Source organism: Protopterus annectens, chromosome 11.part0, assembly GCF_019279795.1.
Source record: "Protopterus annectens isolate FY-2018-M chromosome 11.part0, PAN1.0, whole genome shotgun sequence".
Taxonomy (NCBI): domain Eukaryota; kingdom Metazoa; phylum Chordata; order Ceratodontiformes; family Protopteridae; genus Protopterus; species Protopterus annectens.
In genome coordinates, this window is record NC_056745.1 from 351,386,521 (window position 1) to 351,405,604 (window position 19,084).

Consider the following 19,084-nt stretch of genomic DNA (forward strand, 5'->3'; position numbering starts at 1 on the left):
ATTGAAAACAATGGGGGTGTTTGCAACTGCATGAGGGGATGAGTGTTTACTTTGTGCAATGTACAGCTAACGTATCTGGATATGCTCCCCAGCATGCAAACCAATAGATCTTTGAGCAGTGATATTTCTGAATGCTGTAATAATGTAATCTGCAGCTAACTAAATGTGGCAATGCTGTTGAGCATGCAAATTAGTTGCTCCTTGAGCAGTGTAGGACTTTGGAAAATTTCAGAGGTTCATAGGTGTTTACTAGGCTAACGACCACAAGGATCTTTTAAAGCTTAGCCATGCATCCCAAATTTCTAGCAAGTTTTCAGACCCTTGATAAGTGTAAGCAGGGGCTTGGGAGATGAAACATTTACAAGCAGAGGCCTGGGAGATGATCCATTTACAGACTGCCTCTGTCCTTTAGAGACATAGGTAATTTCCTGTTACCATTCAATTGTCCAAGTTGCACTCAAATTGGGTTAAGGAGGAACTTTGCTTCACATGAATGGGGAGCCTGTTCCAGAGACGGGGTAGTCACCGGGATACATACCAATCTCTACAGCAGGTCCTTTTTATATCACAGAAAAGGTTTAAATCTTTAGAATGAGTAATTCTGGTGCTATTTGTTTTGTGGATATGTAGGAGGTCCATCACAGTTGGGTTTGACAATGCCCTGTATGCCAGGCATAGATCTCACCTCAGCAGCCTGTAGGAGACAGAATACAGGGATAGGACCTTGAGGTGGTCTGCAAAGGAGATTTTACTTATGCCCTGTATTCTTTCAGCGAGGAACCTCTGTGAACATTGCAATTGTTGGATATGCCTGGTTAGGTATCTACCAAAGGGGGCATTGTATTAATGATAGGTCTGATGAATGCCAAATAAAGTGGGTCAATGACTTCCTTGGACCTAGCTGCCATACCTTTTTTATAAGCTGTACAACACAGAATGATGGTCAAAGGCTAGATTACTATCTACATGTGTCCCAAAGTCCCTGACTACTGGATCAACTCTAAGGGGTGTGTTGTTAATGATAGTTACCATGGGTGGATGACTTCCTGAAGGATACTGATATGCATTTCTTGGCACTTAGTTTTAGTCCATGGTTCTGACTTCAGTTGTTTGTCTGTGTTAGCCCTTCCTGGAGAACATTTGTGTCAGTGTGAGATTCAGTGACAGCTCCTAATTTGCAATCATCTGCAAATTTAGTCAGTCAGAGACCATTGACATTGGCCTTGACTTCAGAGAAGTAAATGCCAAAAAGCAGCAGTCCAAGGACTGATCCCTGAGGGACTCCACTTGTGACTGGCCTCTTTGTAAAGGTAGAATCCCCAGTTCTAACTTCATGGGTCCTGTCTGTGAGCCAGTGGGCTATCCACTTGGTGACACATGGGATTGTACTAACCTCTTGAGTTTGTCAACAATGCCTGATTGGGGTATCGTGTCAAATGCCTTGGCCAGGTCAAGCTAGGCAGTTTGAACCATTTTACCATCATCTGCTTTGGTGACCTTCTCTAAGAAGTCCACACCAATGAGTAGGCATGACCTGCCCTTGACAAAACCAAATTGGGTTGGGGTCCAGTGTCTGGAGGTTTACTATATCATTATTGATCATTTCCATGATAATTCTTTCCATGCTTTTGCATATAAGATTAGTGAGACTTATGGGTCTGTAGTTTCCAGGGTCTGTAAATGGCCCACTTTTGTGCAGAGGGATGACTGTTGCTGTTCTCCATTCATGAGGTACAAAGCCTGTTTGGAGGCTACAGTTAAATAGCAATTCCAGAGGGCCTGATAGGTCATGTTTCATGCTATTTTAAAAGGCATCTTGGGATATTGTTTGGGCCCCTTGATACAGTGTTCTTGGCCTGAGAAAGAGCATTAAAGACACGTTCCTTAGTGACAGCAGGGAGAGTTACATTTGATGGTATTTCTTGAGGCAAGGTTGAGGGGAAGAGAGGGGCAAATTTGGAGCTGAATTTATTGGCCAGTAGGTTTGCTATATCTTTTGGCTCAGTATAGGTGGCTCCATTTACAATGACCTCTGCACACAATTGTCCATTGCATTGTAAGTTGTGGATATAGCTAAAGAATGCCTTGCAGTTGTCCTTGGCCTGGTATGCTAAATTTATTTGGCTTTGGTAGACTTTATTTGTCCACTGAGTTGTTTGTTTAGTTTGATGAGAGTGAGTGCTTTTATCCTGCTGGGTGCTGCACCTCCTATTTTTGCCATGATTTTTCTCTTTTTGTTATACGGTCTATTGATTTTGTGATTCCATCAGGGTGTCTTGTTTTTGTAGTTAGTTCTGTACTCCTTCCTGGTGGTACAGCTGCCTCTCTGCAACTATTACCATGCTTTTAAAGACTTTGCATGAACAGCTCTGCATAAACAGCACTGTTCTTCTCAGTGTTTATGGGGGCCTGAAATTTTGTCAGGTTATCACTTAACAGCAGAAAGTTAACCTTAGAGTAGTTCTTGAATATTCCAGGTTTAGGGCATACCTCTCAACTGTACAGATTTTCGCAGAAAATCTTGATTTTTGCTTCAATTAAATTGCGTTTTTTCTGGCAAACAAGTGGCAAATCATTAAAGATTGAAGTTAGAAAATAATGACAGACATTTGAGAGTCAGGCTTCATACCCTTCAGAAAATTCATGCTAATGCAAAACCTGTCATTCTATCAACTTTCTAAATTTGTAAGAGCAATATTTAAAAATTGTCCCTATTTTTGGGAATTTGTCCCACTTTTATATATGGCTTTGTCCTGGTTTCTTTCTCTAAGAGTTTGAGAGGAATGGCTGGGGATCCAGGTCTTATTTTTTACTTCAAAGGAGACCATTTTATGGTCTGACCTTACCAGGGAAGACATTTCACTAAGGGGTGCGCATAACCTTCCCATATTAGTGAGGACCAGATCCAGTATGGTTGCACCCCTGGTTGGTGTATTAACGATCTGGTTCAGGGAGTTTGTGCTTACAAAATCCAGGAATCTCTATGCCTGTACATTTGGTGTCATATAGGATTCCCAGTTAATAGTGGGTAATTAAAGTCACCCATGAATATGGTATTAGGTTGGATGGCAAGCGTTTCCAGTAAGTTTAAATAGTTTTGTATGGGTTTTGAGGTTCGTAGAGGGAGACGTATAGCTTGTAAGGAAGTGGTATTGTATTTTGTCTATGGGGATTTGAAAGTGGACCAACTCAACTGCAATGTCTTGGACCATCCTTGAGGTATATTTATTTCTGATGTAAATCAAGACACCTCCACCTTTACTCCTTGTCTATGTAGTAGCTGCTCTAAATGTGTGGAAGGCATTAAAAACTTGCATTGTCAGTGTGATCTCCACTGCTTAAACAATGTCTCAGTGGCCTCACACATGTCAGCATTTTTTAGGGTCAGGAGAGCTTCCACAGAGTTGAACTTTTTGTATAGATTCCTAGCAGTGATCAATAATACCTTTAAATTTTCTTGATTTTTATTTGCTATGTCAAAAGTACTTTTAATTTGGTATCGCCTAAAAAAGGCACTATGGGGGAAGAAAATGCTTTAGGTAATATTCAAAAGCCTAGAGGAGAGAGGTGCAGACCATCCCTAGCAAAGCAGAGAGGTCTGTTGACCATCTCCTTCCATGCTGTCAAATATTGCACCCCCTTAGAATGACATCAGAAACTAAGAAAATTATTAAAATCATTCATCTTTTGTTCGTATTGTGGCATCATCCTTGGTAAAGGTAAAATGATGTTCAGTGCTAGGCTCATACAATCCTGGGACAAATATTCTGAGAGCTCCATGATGTCTCTCTTCATATAGTCTAGGGAGGTACATCTCAAGTCATTTACTTCCCCATGGACTGTGACTGAGTCACACTATACTTGTGGTCCAGTGACCTGCGTGCATGCATAATGTGGCAGATCCTAGCCCCTGATAAGCAACTGGCCTTGACTTTTTCCTTACACAGGCTGGTAGAGGGACATCAGTGTGTCTCACAATGGAGTCGTCAATGACCAGAATGTTGGATTGTGTGGTGGCTTGCTTTATGGGCTTGGAAGTACCATGAGATGTGGCTGTATGTGTTGATGTGGACATTGTTTTGAAAGAGAGAATTTGAGGCTGCTGAGGTTATTTGTTATATGTACTTCATCTTGGAGGTCTCTGGGGCTTATTAAGGTTACATTTAAGTGCCTCAGCAAATATGTGTGTCTATATGTCTGCTTTGAATTGTGTATGATGGGTGCAGTGTGGGTTCTACTGACAACCTTATTGACATTAGGAGTACTTTTATGTGAGAGCCTTTGGCTTCAGTCACATTGCGTAAATACATCTCTCACACAGCATATCAGTTTGTTTGATAATTAGCTGGTTGTCAATAAACAAGATGCAATTTCTACATTGCCTCAGAATGCCTGTATCCACCAAGCTGGTAATGGAGATGGTGGAAAGGTTTATATCCATGGCAACAGACCCTTTTTTATTGATTAGACAGTTGGAGTGAGACTATAAACAATGCCAGGACTATCTGGTTTTCAACTCTGGGGACAGTACTTGTCACTGCAAACTAGCTTCCTGTATGCAACTAGCTATTGGTGAAATTTCAGTTGTGCTTTTACAGGAAAAATGTCACTCAAGATGTCTGTGTCTATACTGGGCACTGCTAAACACTTGAGGGTAAACTAAAAGTAGACCCTAAAATTTTAAGGATGAGGTATTTATGCAAATATTCTAAAGTCAGAAACAAATCATGCAGTACTTACTGAAAACAAAGAATTAGCTTGTCAAGAAGGATGAAAACTGGGGAGTTGCATGCATGGCTGTTGCTTGTCTACTACTAGCGCAGGTTCTCACCACAGCTTCACTCTGTTGAGATACAATGCTCTTTTGCTTCTTCTCACACCATAAACAAAATGTTAGCACCAATCCCAAGATGAGAAGGAGGCCACAGCCTGCTTGGTGATTCACAGTCTCATCCTAGATGATGCAAGCATCTGTAGGCTTGTTGTAAATACCTTGAATTGCAACCAGACCAGTCAAAAAGTTCAAGCACAGACACTAACTGCCCAACCAGAAACAGTCAGGAAGCAATGTACTTTGCTCATTCTCTCTTCAGGAGCAGAATATAAGCACAAATTCCAAGCTGTGACCTATGAAGCAGTTATTAGGCTTTCTGGTGATCAACTGTTGCCAGGAAATAATGTCCCTGTACTCCTTGTCTCACCAGGAGAAAACAGAAGCACTAATTCCAAGATGACTACTAAGAAGCAGAATGTAGGCTCTCCCATAATTGATGGTCTTGCAATAGATGTTGCAGATTTTAAAGGTAAGATTTTTAAAAAATAGGTTAATATCCAAAGCACTGCAGTGTGTACTAAGCAATTAGATATGAAAGAGGTGGTAACTTAAGCTTTAGCTGTATAAGTGGATAAACACTAATTTTAAAAAGAGTAAGATAGATTGAAAGGGGGTGGGCACTTTGTATTCTGATTCTATCCAATACAGTGGGATGACCAGTAAATTTAAATAATTGAAAGAGAGTGATTTCACAAAATGATAATTTTGTGCTTACTAACACCAGCCACTGAAAGAGGAGAAGGAAGGAGATCTGTGGTCAAATTAATATAAGGGGCAGACAACTAAAAAGACAGTTGGGTTTAAGAACACAACAGCAACATGGAGGGAGGGTGGGAAAAACACGTGTGACTTAAAAGACACACAGCTGTGGTCTCTTTCCTAGTTTTAATATGCAATTAAAAGCAGAGTACAAGTAAAACACAGTGCAAAAAAAAAAAATCAAATCAAAGTATACAAAATAGAAGAAGGTAGTTTTTATAGGGAAAGTTCAACTTCTATTCATTGTATATATACAGGTCACAACTAACCACTGCTGCATGAAGCAAATGAGAGCTTTATATTGAAGAAGAAGAAGAAGAAAAAAGCAAGTTTTGAACTAAGTATGCCCACAGGCCAATCGGATAAGCACACAATAGGTTTTCCACCATCAGTTCCTAGCTCATATAGGCAAAAATCAACCCTCCCTTGGCACAAGAGTGCAGACTTTAACACTCTTAATGTAAAATGACTCATTTGAAAAAATAAGTTTTAGGGAACCACAAAAATAGATGTTAAAAGCACTGAAAACAGTAGATATAGGGTGTTTAGAGTACTAGAAATGTAGAACAACAGCCCTTACAGCAGTGGAAAATGCAACGTAAAACTCTAAGCAAGTGAGTGAAAAATTATAAATAGCACAGAAATCTTTGAGAATGCAACGAAATCAAGCAATATAAGTGCAAAACAATACCTAATTTCATTTTCCTTGCCAAAGATGGCTTCAGATGTAAGCAAAATCTCTAAAACTCACTGGCATTGTCGCAAAATGAGCAGCAGCTCTGGAAAACTGAGCTAAAACTTGAGCAAATGTGAGACTTATATACAAGCAGAAAAAATCAAGTTTAAACTTGGTATGCTCTGGGCAATCAGGTAAACACACAATAATAAAGGCACAATTTAAGCTCTTTCAGAAATTTTAGCTTAATGTGCTAGTCGGAGATGGGGCAGACATAGAATGCAACTTTAAGCATGTAAAACAGGGATGGGCAAACTTTTTGATTCGTGGGCCACATTGAGTTCTAACATTTGACAAAGGGGCCGGAACAGGAGCAGATAGATGGCATGCTTTGAAAACATCACCTCATTGGGGGAAAAATACACATCTTGGGATATGGAGAAAACATGTGCTTTAATTTCCAGTGAAAATGAAGAAAAGCATTACAATAAAATCTCTGACTTCGAAATGAGTCTTTATTTAAACACTGAAAATCAAATACATGACCATTTTATTTTAAAGCACTGAAAGTTCTGTTATCCTAGCACTGTTTATTTTAACAATGTGCGTATCACGGAGACACACACATTTTAATGGGAGCAGTGTTGTTGGTCTCCTTTTTCAGCCAGCGCATCAAAGTCTGGAGTTAGTTTTGTTGTGGCGATTCTCAGGATGGATCTGAGGTGTAGGTCTGTTAACTTGGATCTGTGGCTGGCTTTGTTGATGTTCATGACACTGAAGGTCTGTTCACACACGAAGGTAGAGCCGAACAAAGCCAACATCATCTGCGCTTTTCGCCTTGGATTTGAAACGCGGCATCATTGAGTGAAGCATAGAAGTCATTTAGTTTCAGAGAGCTGAACTTCTCTTTTAAGGCAGGGTCGGACTGAAGGTCGATCAGTTTGAGCTGAAGCTCCTCTGGAGCTGTTTCGGGGTCTTGTGACAGAGGAAAGGCCACCAATTGAAGTGACTTGTCAATTTTGTCGAAATCCAAAAACCGACGGCAGAATTCTCCGTGCAGTGCATCCAGTGACTCACTGTATTTCTTTACTTTTGCTCCGCCCTCTTTCAGCATGGCTAGTCTAGGAAAATGAGTGAATGACTTGTTCAAAATCTGCCTGGAGAATAAAGCCAGCTTGGATTTGAAGGCTTTCACATTTGTGTACATGTCATGCACAAACTGCTCCTTCCCCTGCAGTTTCACGTTGAGCTCATTCAAGTGTGAAAATATGTCCATAGCAAACGCAAAGTCACACATCCAGCTCTTGTTGCTCAGCTCAGGAAATTCATCAGTCTTCCTCTGCCGCTCCAAAAACACGCCAATCTCCTCTTTGAGCTCCCACACTCGTTGAAACACTTTGCCCAAACTCAGCCAGCGGACACGGGAGTGATAAAGCAGGTCCTGGTGATCCGCATCAGTTTCCTCCAGGAACGCAATGAACTGACGGTGCTGAAGTCCCCATGTGCGTATGAAGTTGACGAGTTTCACCACAGGATTCACAACATGATTCAGCTGTAACACCGATTTACATAGAGATTCCTGGTGGATGATGCAGTGGAGGAAAATGACATCCTGGTCAGGGTTTTCATCTTTCACTTTATTCTGGATTCTCCTCAGCAGGCCAACGTTTTTTCCCGTTAAATTCGGAGATCCATCTGTGGTGACGTTAACAAGCTTACTCCAGGGAAGCTTCATGTTTTCGATGGCAGCAGACACCCGTTCAAACAAGTCCTCTCCCGTGTTTGTCCTTTCAGAGACTCCATTGTCAAAAACTCCTCCGTTATTTCAAAAGTTTTGTTGATTCCTCGGATAAAAATGAGGAGCTGAGCAGTGTCTTTGTCATCGTTGCTTTCATCCAGTGCTAAAGAATAAAAAGTGAATGACTTCGCCTTTTTGTTTAATCTGCTGGTGATATCTTCATCTATTAGTTCCACACGGCGAGTCACTGTCCGCCATGATAAACTGATTTTCTCAAATTTGTCTTTGGTCTCCGGGCACAAAATACCTGCTGTCTCTACCATACATTCTTTTAAAAACTCGCCCTCAGACAGTGATTTTCTGGCCTTTGCTATTTTGAATGAAAGCATAAAACTGGCCTTGGTACTTGACTCTTGAATGGCAGTTTGACGGTGAAAAAAACTTTGCTGAGCCTTCAAATTAGCTGCAAACTTCTCAGCAGCAGCTTCCCGTTCTTTTGTTGAGAGCTTGCTAGCATAATTAGTGTGCTTTGTGGCAAAGTGACGGCTAATATTATACTCTTTAAAAACCTCCACAGTTTCTTGGCATATCAGGCAAACAGCAGATGATCGGTGTTCAGTGAAAAAATATTTAGTTGTCCACTCCTTATTGAACACTCGACATTCTCTGTCCACTTTCCTTTTCTTGGGTCCGCTCATCTTCATAGAGGGGTGGTGGGTTATCTACAAATATATCTAGAGTCCGCCATCTAGTGAGGAAACATCAGAATTGCAGGGGAAATAAAACATTAACAAGGTTAATTTATTAAATTTTTTCAAGTTTGGCGGGCCGAATCAAAACGTTTAACGGGCCGCATGTGGCCCCTGGGCCATAGTTTGCCCATGCCTGATGTAAAAGATTAACAGAATATAAAAGCACTGAAGCACAAACTGGAGCAGATACAAATTGCTCTCTATTCACATTCTACTATAGTTTAAAGCACTAGAATATGAAAAACTTACCAGTAACACTGCTTACGGAAAAAAATGCAATAATAAATGAATAAGGCTCAGAATCTTGCAGTTCACAGTTCTGCCACTGCTGTGAAGTAAACTACAAGACTATGGGCCATCAAGCAATTCTACTTGTGGAAATAGAAGTGCAGAACAATGCAGAAACAACAGTCTTCCCACAACTGCTAACAAAAATACTAGACTAAAGTTCCAGAACATATATAAAAATGGAAACAGATGAAATAGAGAAGAAAAGTACAAAGTATTATTACCACACAGACCATTAAGTACAACACTAATATTTAAGAAGAAATGAAATAATTAAAATAATTTAATTAATTCATGACTAGAGTTACAAGGAATTATTCCTCAAATAATTTTTGGGTTAACAAGATAGGCAACTGCCGACAATTTTAATCAATTTTTAAGTTAATCATTGCAGTGCTGTTTATCATGAAAAAATGCCTGCATCTCTGGTCAGCTTAGGTAATTATGGTCATTTTGCTGTTGCTATGTGATGCAAAGTTTTATAAAAACTATTGCTTAATGGCAGTGACGTAATTCAAAAAACATATCTTCCACAGATGCTGTGATAAAAATGTTGAAGCAAACATTTTAGAAAATGGTCACATTATCGCCATTAATTGAAACTCCATTTGCACAGCCTTGTATTTCCTAATCTAATACAGATGATGAATGTATCAGTTTGCAAACAGCTCTTAATGCATGGCGATGTGTCCAATGTGCCACTCACTTGAGGAAGACTGTTGTCCACAGATGTGGTATGGAGTACAATTGTCCACACACTTGCAGCATAAGGATAGTATATGACCAACCTGCATAGGAGGAACAAAGGCCAAAATTGGAGAGTTTTTTTTAAGCACTGCTCAGAATTACTTAGAAAGTTAATAGAACAACATTTTTTTTGCAAGAAATGCAGTTTTTGAAGAATAAGCAGCATGAATCTGTAATGTCTGGCATTATTCACTAATTGTAATCATCAGTGATTTAAAAGACACACACACACACACGCACACACACATATGCACACGCACACACACGTACACACACACACACACACACACACACACACACACACACACACACACACACACACACACATACACACACATGTGCTCACATGCACACATGCACACACGCACACATACACGCACTCACACACGCAGGTGTGCACACACACACACAAACACACACACACACATGCAGACACACATGAGCATGTGCACACTCAGACACATGCACACACAGACATGCGCACACACACACAAACACACACGTCACATGCAAGCGTGCGCTTGCACATGAACACACATGCACACACAGACACACAAACACACACACACACCACACATGCACGCAGGCAAACGCACATGCATGCAGATGCACACACATGCGCACACACACACACGCACACACACACACATACATGCACGTGCATGCTCAGACATACATGCACCAACACATCTTCTGTATAATCACTGATATAGCTACCTTACTGTTAGATCAAAAAAGACAGTTTTATTTGAAGTGCATCTATAGTGTTATAAGACTGAGTCAAAAAGTATTAAAAAGAATGACACCAAGTTCACAACTATTCAGCACAAGAATGATACCAAGTTCACAACTATTCAGCACAAGAATGATACCAAGTTCACAACTATTCAGCACAAGAATGATACCAAGTTCACAACTAATCAGCACAAGAATGATACCAAGTTCACAACTATTCAGCACAAGAATGATACCAAATTCATAGCCATTCAGCAACACACAAGTAGTACTACTTATTCAGTGTTCTAATTAGGTTGCCACTCAGGGCTGAACACATAGCCTGTCAATTATATCTGTTGATTATGTGACAGTTAGCCAAACGCCTTTCTCAGGCCAAGGCAGTCTGTGTCTGCTCCCTGTCCTGCATGGGTTATCCAGTTAAATAACTATGTAGGGTTCATTCATCATGACTTTCCTGCTGCAAGACTGTATACAAATTTGTCATCAGTCCAACTTCATCTGTATAAAAATAGTTATTGCCACCTGGAATGATTCTACTGTTTTTCTATGTCATGAAGGCCAACTTGTCAGTTTAGTAGTTTTCAGCATTTAACTTAAATTTGGAGGGAGAATCACATTTTATTCTTCCTTGTTTTCAGATATTTCACAGTGCAATGGCATATTTAAATGGAATTCAAACATTTTCAGGATGATGAAACATTCTTTCATTTCTTTTCTATTGTAAATCTTCACTATAGATTCTCGCTTCCTCATCTTCAGCAGTATCCTTCCTTTTTTTCCACTGTTGATTTTTGCTTATCCCAGTCGCATCTTCATTTCTTCTGTCAGTCTTCAGCTGTTCCTCAGTCCATCCATGAAAAGTCTCCTTGATGGATTAGCAACACTTTCCTCAGCTTTCAAGTTTAGTGATTTAACAATTTACTCCATTTCAATTGTTTTATTATTTCTCCCCTAGTCGTTGACACATTTGTGAATCACTGTTGATAGCAGGTCATCAAGCAGACCAAGACAAGACATTCGATTAGAACACATTTAAAGCTTCAAACAAAAGCACTGCATATAATTACTTTAAAACCAAACCTGCTTTTTATGATTTTAATAGTTACAGCATATACATATACGTATGACTAAGACCTACATAGAAACCAAACATAAGATTCAAGTAAAAGAAATACATTCCTCACACAAGGATTCATATTGTTAGTTGAAAACCAACCATGTAAACTCAAGTTTGTTGTGGTCAGTTGCATGAGATACAGTAAATTCAGAGCTGATTATAATTGGGGAGCAAGGGTGGCATTACTTGCAATTAGCTATTAAGGGGCCCTTACAAACAGTAGTTTATATGTAGACAATTTTATAGTAATTTTCAAACAAACTGCCTTGCATTTTCAGTCTTCATAGGGTTGCTCTGTGTAAATATGAGATTAATCCCTTCCTATTTAATTTCTTCCTGGTTCTGAACTCGGATTTAATTCTGGTATTAATTCTAAGGGCCAAGGATATGCCTAATCATCCAGTCTTCCCTAAACTACTTGTTGATAAGACTCATTAAGGTTTAGAAATGCTTTCTGTACATACTGTTGAGTTTGCCCTGAGCTCAACTTTCATATTGCATACCAAGCAATGGAGGTTCTGGATAAGCTGCTTGTTAAAGAAGGAAGTCCAGCTTGTAGGGCAAAACTAGATCAGTTTGTGATTGGGTTAAACAGGAAAGGTGTAAGAGAGCACTAACCACAGAGAAGCTGTATTGAGTAGGGTTACAAATCTAATCACACCTAGAATGGGTGACAGAACTTTATTAAAGACCCCAGTCATAGGCACGCTTCTGTGATGGTTAGTCAGAAGATTATGAATGCTGCTAGGATGCAGGAGTGATGTAGACTTACCCCCTTCAGTAGTATGGTGGTAAGAATACAGACACTGGCACTTCTGCTGCTTAAAATAAAAGGAGGCCATTGTGTTTCAGTTGTTGCTTGACATTAAATAGTTAGGTAGTGACTTTAGTCAATACCAGAAAGAGGAGATAATTGGAATGCTCCAGTTGATGTCAGCATGGTTGGGGGGGGGGGGGCACCAGCTGTTGTCAGCATGGCTGGGTTCTCCAATTTCTATTACATGCTTAGTAAGGACAGGAATTCCAAATGCTGACAGGATGGGGAAGAAATTAAGGGCAATAATCATTGGCAAGTCAATGTGGAACACAATTTGGAGGACTTCCTTAACTGTCAGATGGGGAAGATGACACTCTGGCTTTGTAAAGTCTGTGTGCCATCATTTTTTTTTTGCTGTATAACAGCTAGATGGAGTCCCCATTGAGTTAATATGCATAGAAGGTGGCTTTATAAATAAAAATTCACCACCATTACATAGAGTATTTCCATATTACTACCATGGAAGGGTGGTGTTTATTGAGGCCAGAACAGGTGAAGCTTTGGGATCAGAATTCTCCATCTTTGCTCATTCATCCTGTGCAAATCAAGAGCACTAGGCTTGCACTGTATCTACAAACTTCATAAATCTCAACCCAAATCATCTTTGTCTATTTCTATGGTGCTCTCACATGCTTCATACAGTACAAAAATAAGTAAGAGTTCAGTATCTGATTTCAAAAGAAAACTAGTAATAAATAATCAATTTATTAAACCTTAGAATATAAACCAATAAATTCAATGGTTATGTAGTTATATATGAATCAGAACATCTTCTTGCCATACCATTATTTTTTTCCTAGCATTTACAGATTGCAGACATGTTTTTTATATGACAGATCAATCTACGTTGTCTTCTTGAGAATACCAAGAGGCATAACAAATAGATTTGTTAATTAGGACTTATGATATTCAGTTAATAATGAATCCAGTAATTTAAATGTGAAATGGACACATTTCTTTATTTACAATAAACATTACTGTTTTTACATGAGCATATCAGATTTATAATATCATAAGCCTACTTACAGTATACTTGCTTTATACAGGTACTGTATTATTACTGATTCTTGACTGCATGACAACTTTTAATATCAGACATTGCATACTATAACAATTTTCTTTTATTGTTCAAAACATTATCTAGTTCTGGTTTAAATGTAATTGGTTTCTTAACATTATGTACTCCACAGTATTTTACACCTTGATCAGGTTTCATAATTTTGCCTATAGCTCATACTTAACGATATCTTGAAAGTAGATTGATTAATAAAATTTTCCTGCATATCAAAGTTCTTCTAGGTCCTTTATTGTACTGAACAGTACAATGCTGGTGCAGTGCTTAGGAGTCTTGCTTCAGACCACTGGTTTCCTGATTTCAATTTCCTGATTTCACTTCTCAGCTGTACTGGAATTTACATATTATTCTGTTTTCATCTGCATTTTTGTTGCGGTCTGAGGTATTTGACTGATGTTCAACAGATATGACGGCAGGTAGATTAGAAATGCAAAATGTGCCCTAGGTGAGATCCCCATCAGATGTGCAGTCTCACTTTTTATTTATTTATTTTACATTTCATTGACCAGGTTACCCCAGTAAGGCTTTTCATTTTGACATTTTTATTTTGTTTTTTTCTCATTAGTTATGTTAGGATTGTGTTTGATTAAATTTGCTTTTACTATGATCATTTTCTTTTCCTGATGATGTGACTGCTGCCATTTCTGAGATCTGTGTTACATGAAGAAAGTGTGGAACAAAAACATCTACTCTAGAACACATTTGTTCTTTCTCAGAGTTAGTGCACTTTCAGTATTTGTATATAAATATAAAGTGTTATAAGTAGCAAAGTCTACATGCAGATGATACAGGGGGGTTTCTTGTGTGCACTTCCTTTCTTTTTATTATATATGTCATAATTTTGTGCAATTTTATGTTTATCACTTTCTCTTTCACACAGTGTCTTTCTGGCTGATATCTTCCTTTTCTGTTTTGCTTTATTATAGCTGTGTTTCAGTGAAGTGTGACTTTACCATGTTTGTTTTCTAGGCCCTGTCAATGTAGCATTTAGATATGACTTAGTTTTATTTGGGTTGACACAGTGGGACTTCACTGATTGCAAAGAGTACTGGATCCAGTCTTATTCCCACTACTTACTAGGATAGTTTCCATCCTTGCACAGCCCTAAAATGCATAAACCTGGTACAATACAATGATGGCATGTGGAATTAGTTAAAATATTAGGTAAGTGGATAGCTAGACCACATGGCCACATTTTTACCTTGCCCTAGTAACAATTATTAAAGTACATAACTACTGTATATATAATATAACAACAAGACTATGTAACAAGCAGTATAATATTATAACAAACCAAGCAGAAATAATTATATTAATTATAATAATAATAATTATGGGGCAACTGCGGTGGCACAGTGGTTAGCATTGCTGCCTCACAGCAAGAGGTTCTCTGATTCAATCCTCAGCAGGGGTGTCTTCTGTGCAGAGTCTGCATGTCCTCCCTGTGGTCGCATGGGTTTCCTCCAGGTGCTCCGGTTTCCTCACACATCCCAAAGACATGCTGTAGGTGGATTGGGCACTCTAAATTGTCCCGAGGTGTGAGTGTGTGCATGTGTGTGCCTTCTTTGGAAGGTTGGGCACTGGGCTGGCAACTCGGCACCGTAAAACTCCACTGCCAGTCATGAGCGGACAGGTGATCCACTGTGGCGACCCCTAACCGGGAAAAGCCAAAAGAAGAAGAAGATAATAATACTAATTATATTAAGCAGAAATAATATTATAACAAGGTATATATACAGGCAGGCTAGCATAACTTGTAATAATATAACTGCATTTGGCAGTAAAACGAAGGTAAGCAATTCACCATGTTGGCAGAAAGAATCATAGAAGGCTACAGTCTTGAGTGGCAGGCAATAGCTTTGTGCTATTTGCCATATCAGGTGATGGCATTCTTGCACATGCATTTGACATCAGTATTAAAGTGTGACTTGAATTTTCCAGGACTAATTAAATAGAAACTGGAAGAAAATTTGGAGAACATGAGAGCGAATGCACTGTCTCTAGAACATATCAAGGCATTTCTTGGAATGGGAAAGCAATTGCTTTTGAAAAGATCTGACTGGCACTTGTATTTTAGTATGCTACTTGGTGAGGGGTACTACTTTAAATGGACTATTTTGCACATTACTACTCAGCTTAGGAGCTTAATTCTTTATGCAGTACCTAGCCAGACAGCCTTTTTATAGACATGCAATGGTGATCTCCTTTATGTGAGTTGCAGATGAACCCAAATATTTATTTTTTGCGCATTGTTTAACATCAGCAAACTGGACTTTTAATTGACTGCTGTAACAGGTAAGGCATATTTTGATATGGCTATTAATGCACCCTTGGCATAGGAATTAAGGAGCTGTTAATGAGCTGTTTCCTGTGATCAAGTGGTGCAGGACTTGTTTCCGTCAGCCTGCATTGCCTAATTGTGTGACTCTAAGCAAGTCACTTAACCCTGGGCTGAGTCTGAAAATGGTCCATAGAGATCAGTGCTCTACCCCAGAAAACAAACATAAATAAACACATTAGATTAAATATTGAATGCATGTTTGCACATGTGTGTGTGTGATTGTGTGTGCACTAAAGTCAGTGGTTGGAGGCAAAAAAAAAAAAAAAAAAAAGATTTTTTGAGTAACTTCAGTGACTCACAATATCCAACATTTAGAAATGGAATGAACCTGCTCATTGGGACTGTTTTAAGTATTTCTTTGTGTCTATTATAGGTAGCATTTCTATACTTTTTAGAAAACTGGTAATCAGACCCATCTTCCTGAACGAGGGATATATGTTGGTCTGCAGTGACCAAACATGCAAAACCTATGACATTAACTGGATTGTTGTAAAGAGAAATAGAAAGAACAAGAAGTAGATCTAATTTTGTATTTATATTGGATGGTGGGGGGTTCTATCCTCTTATAGTTACCACTCCAGTATTATTGTATCATTGACTAAAATGATTTTGATTCCTCAGTAGTTTGCATAACTGACTTCAACATTTCTGGATTCACAGGATTGGTCTTTAAACAATTATATGAATCCTCTGAACCAAATATCTTTCTCTCTGTCTGTCTGTCTATCTATCTATCTATCTATCTATCTATCTATCTATCTATCTATCCATCTATCTATCTATTTTTATTATTTATTTATTTATTTACATTTGTTGACCGAACTATGGTGGTGGTGCTGCTGTAGCATTGTTGCCTCACAGTTAGACGTTGCCCGTTTGATTCTCAGTTAGAGCGTCTTCTGTGTGACGATATGTGTAAATGGGCATTCCTTCGTTGAAGGTTGTGCATTAGGCCCGGCAAGCCAGCACGTAAAAATCTACTGCCAATCATTAGTGGACCGGAGTTCCACTGTGGCGACCCCTAACCAGGAAAAGCTGAAAGACACAAACAAACAATTTACATTTGTTGACCGGGCTAGTCTAACTGGATACATGTCCATTTTCAGTAGAGGCCCGGGGAGAAAAGCTCCAAGCATAGACAGAAAACTTATTATACAATATTAATAAAAAATTAAGATATAATCAAGTACAGATAATAACAATAATTTGAATATTTGGGAGAGAAAAAGAAAAACATATCGTGTGCCGAGATATTTAGAGGGGAATAAACTAAGATCAAATACAGAAAAATAAACAAAATTTGACAGGGAAAAAAAAAACACAAAGAGTAATACATTTTAAAAAAGTTATAAAAAGTTTTTTTTTTTTTTTTTTTAGGAAAGAGGATGGTTACAGGTTAGTTTAGTTGTTAGTACAGGTAGGAAACATAGTACAGTAAAAAGGACATTGAATGGTTTGAGCAATATAGTACACTGGAGAAGTGAAGTAAAAGGGAGAGCAGGAATAGGTAAAGTAAACATGTTATGTGTAATGGTTTAGACCACTTGTTTAAGTTTAGGGTAATAGATCCAGTAATGAAAGGGACCAGAGAGGGTGATATAAATAATCTTCTTGAGAATAAAGAATATGAATGTATTATTAGGTTGCGTGCAGATTTTGAGCCTGGTCTTAACAATTCTGTAAGCATTAAACCAGTTCTAGTAAGAATGTTGTTGTTTGTCTTTCGGCTTTTCCCAGTCCGCTAATGATTGGCAGTTTATTTTCACTAACACCGAGGTGCCATCTTGACGTTCAGCCTGCAACAAAGGCACACCCATTTATGCATGTCTTTCGAATGGCCAAGACATGCAGTCTCCACACAGAAGGCACTCCCCGCACTCCAGCCGAGAATCGAACGGAAGAACCTCTTGCTGTGAGGCAACAACACTACCGCTGCATCACTGCAGATGTCCAGTTCTAAGAATACTACAACAAAATCTTTAGAACTGTATACATTTAGTTTTAAAGTCTTAATTAGTAGCGTCATGTGATATGCTGGCTGTGGTCATGTGATGCTTGTTTGCTCTTATTTAAAGCATGTAATGTTTTGTGTAATAGTGTTAGCATTGAGAAAGTGTGGTTTACCTGAAAGCTTTGCTTTGGAATAAAATTGTGACTTGACGTTGGACTTGTCATGTTTGTATTTTGAAATTGCCTTGTATGTTCCAGTTCCACAGTACCAACCTTCTTTTAGCATAACTCCTGGTTTCAAAGTGAAAAGTGATTCAAAGATCTTTGAGTGCATAGATGAACCAATGAAAATTAGTCAAAAATCTGACTCTGCAAAGTCTGCCTTTTAAAACCTAAAAATTTAACAAAATGTGGCTAGAATATGCATGGTGTTTCTTCCAGATTTTGCTTTGAAAGAATTTAAATAAAAGAGTCAGTTATGTTGCATTCAAGACCTTTCATTTTTGCATCTATAATGCTGTTTTACTTTCTTTTATTATATAAACATTAATCTGAACATTCTTATATTTAATACTTTTGTAATCCATATATTAACAGTGCATGAATTTGATTGTTCCATAGGTGGAAATTGGTACCCTGTCCCCCTTTAGTGACAGAGATGAGATTCGAGAAGTAGAACAACGTTTCATTTTCAGTGCAGAGCATGAATTACCACCAGAAAAACCTGTAAAACCATTACCTCTGCCACCTGCAGTTCTTGGACCTCAAACCCAGAAAGGTTGGTGCACTCAGTAAATTAGTTTCAGCTTTATATATGTGACATCCACAAGCACAGTATAATGCCTTGACCATTCTCTGACATTGGTTACTGCCTCCCAAATTTGGAGCATGACTGCACAGTTTCTCACTAGTAAGCTGTACTGATGTGCATAAAACCCAAGAACACATTAATTAGAGCAATTCCATAATGTGCTGTTCAATCACTTACTGTACTTGTATGACTGCAGCTGCCTAGCATTGATACTGCAAGTTCAGGTCTCTGGAAACTTTCAATTGTACTGATTTTTTCTGATCCTATGAGAAGGCATTTATACCATGAAGAAAAACCCATACAATATCTATACTAATGTCAAACTCTGACGATATGAGGTCTTCTAGTCCACTTTTGTTTTTATCTACCTGGTAATTCAACTTTAAATACGTATTTCCTCTTAGTCCCATGCATTTAACCTTTTATGAATCCTCTGGTTGC

At 38.7% G+C, this 19,084-nt stretch overlaps 1 protein-coding gene across 2 annotated transcripts in view; it reads left to right on the top strand.

Annotated features, from left to right (window-relative positions):
- EPYC (epiphycan) overlaps positions 1–19,084 on the top strand; it is a 316,403-nt gene that overhangs the window by 83,171 nt on the left and 214,148 nt on the right. For both annotated transcript variants that reach the window (XM_044087857.1, XM_044087858.1), the window contains one exon: positions 18,454–18,610. In XM_044087857.1, coding sequence (XP_043943792.1) covers positions 18,454–18,610 — 157 coding nt within the window. The remainder of the gene's footprint in view (positions 1–18,453; positions 18,611–19,084) is intronic.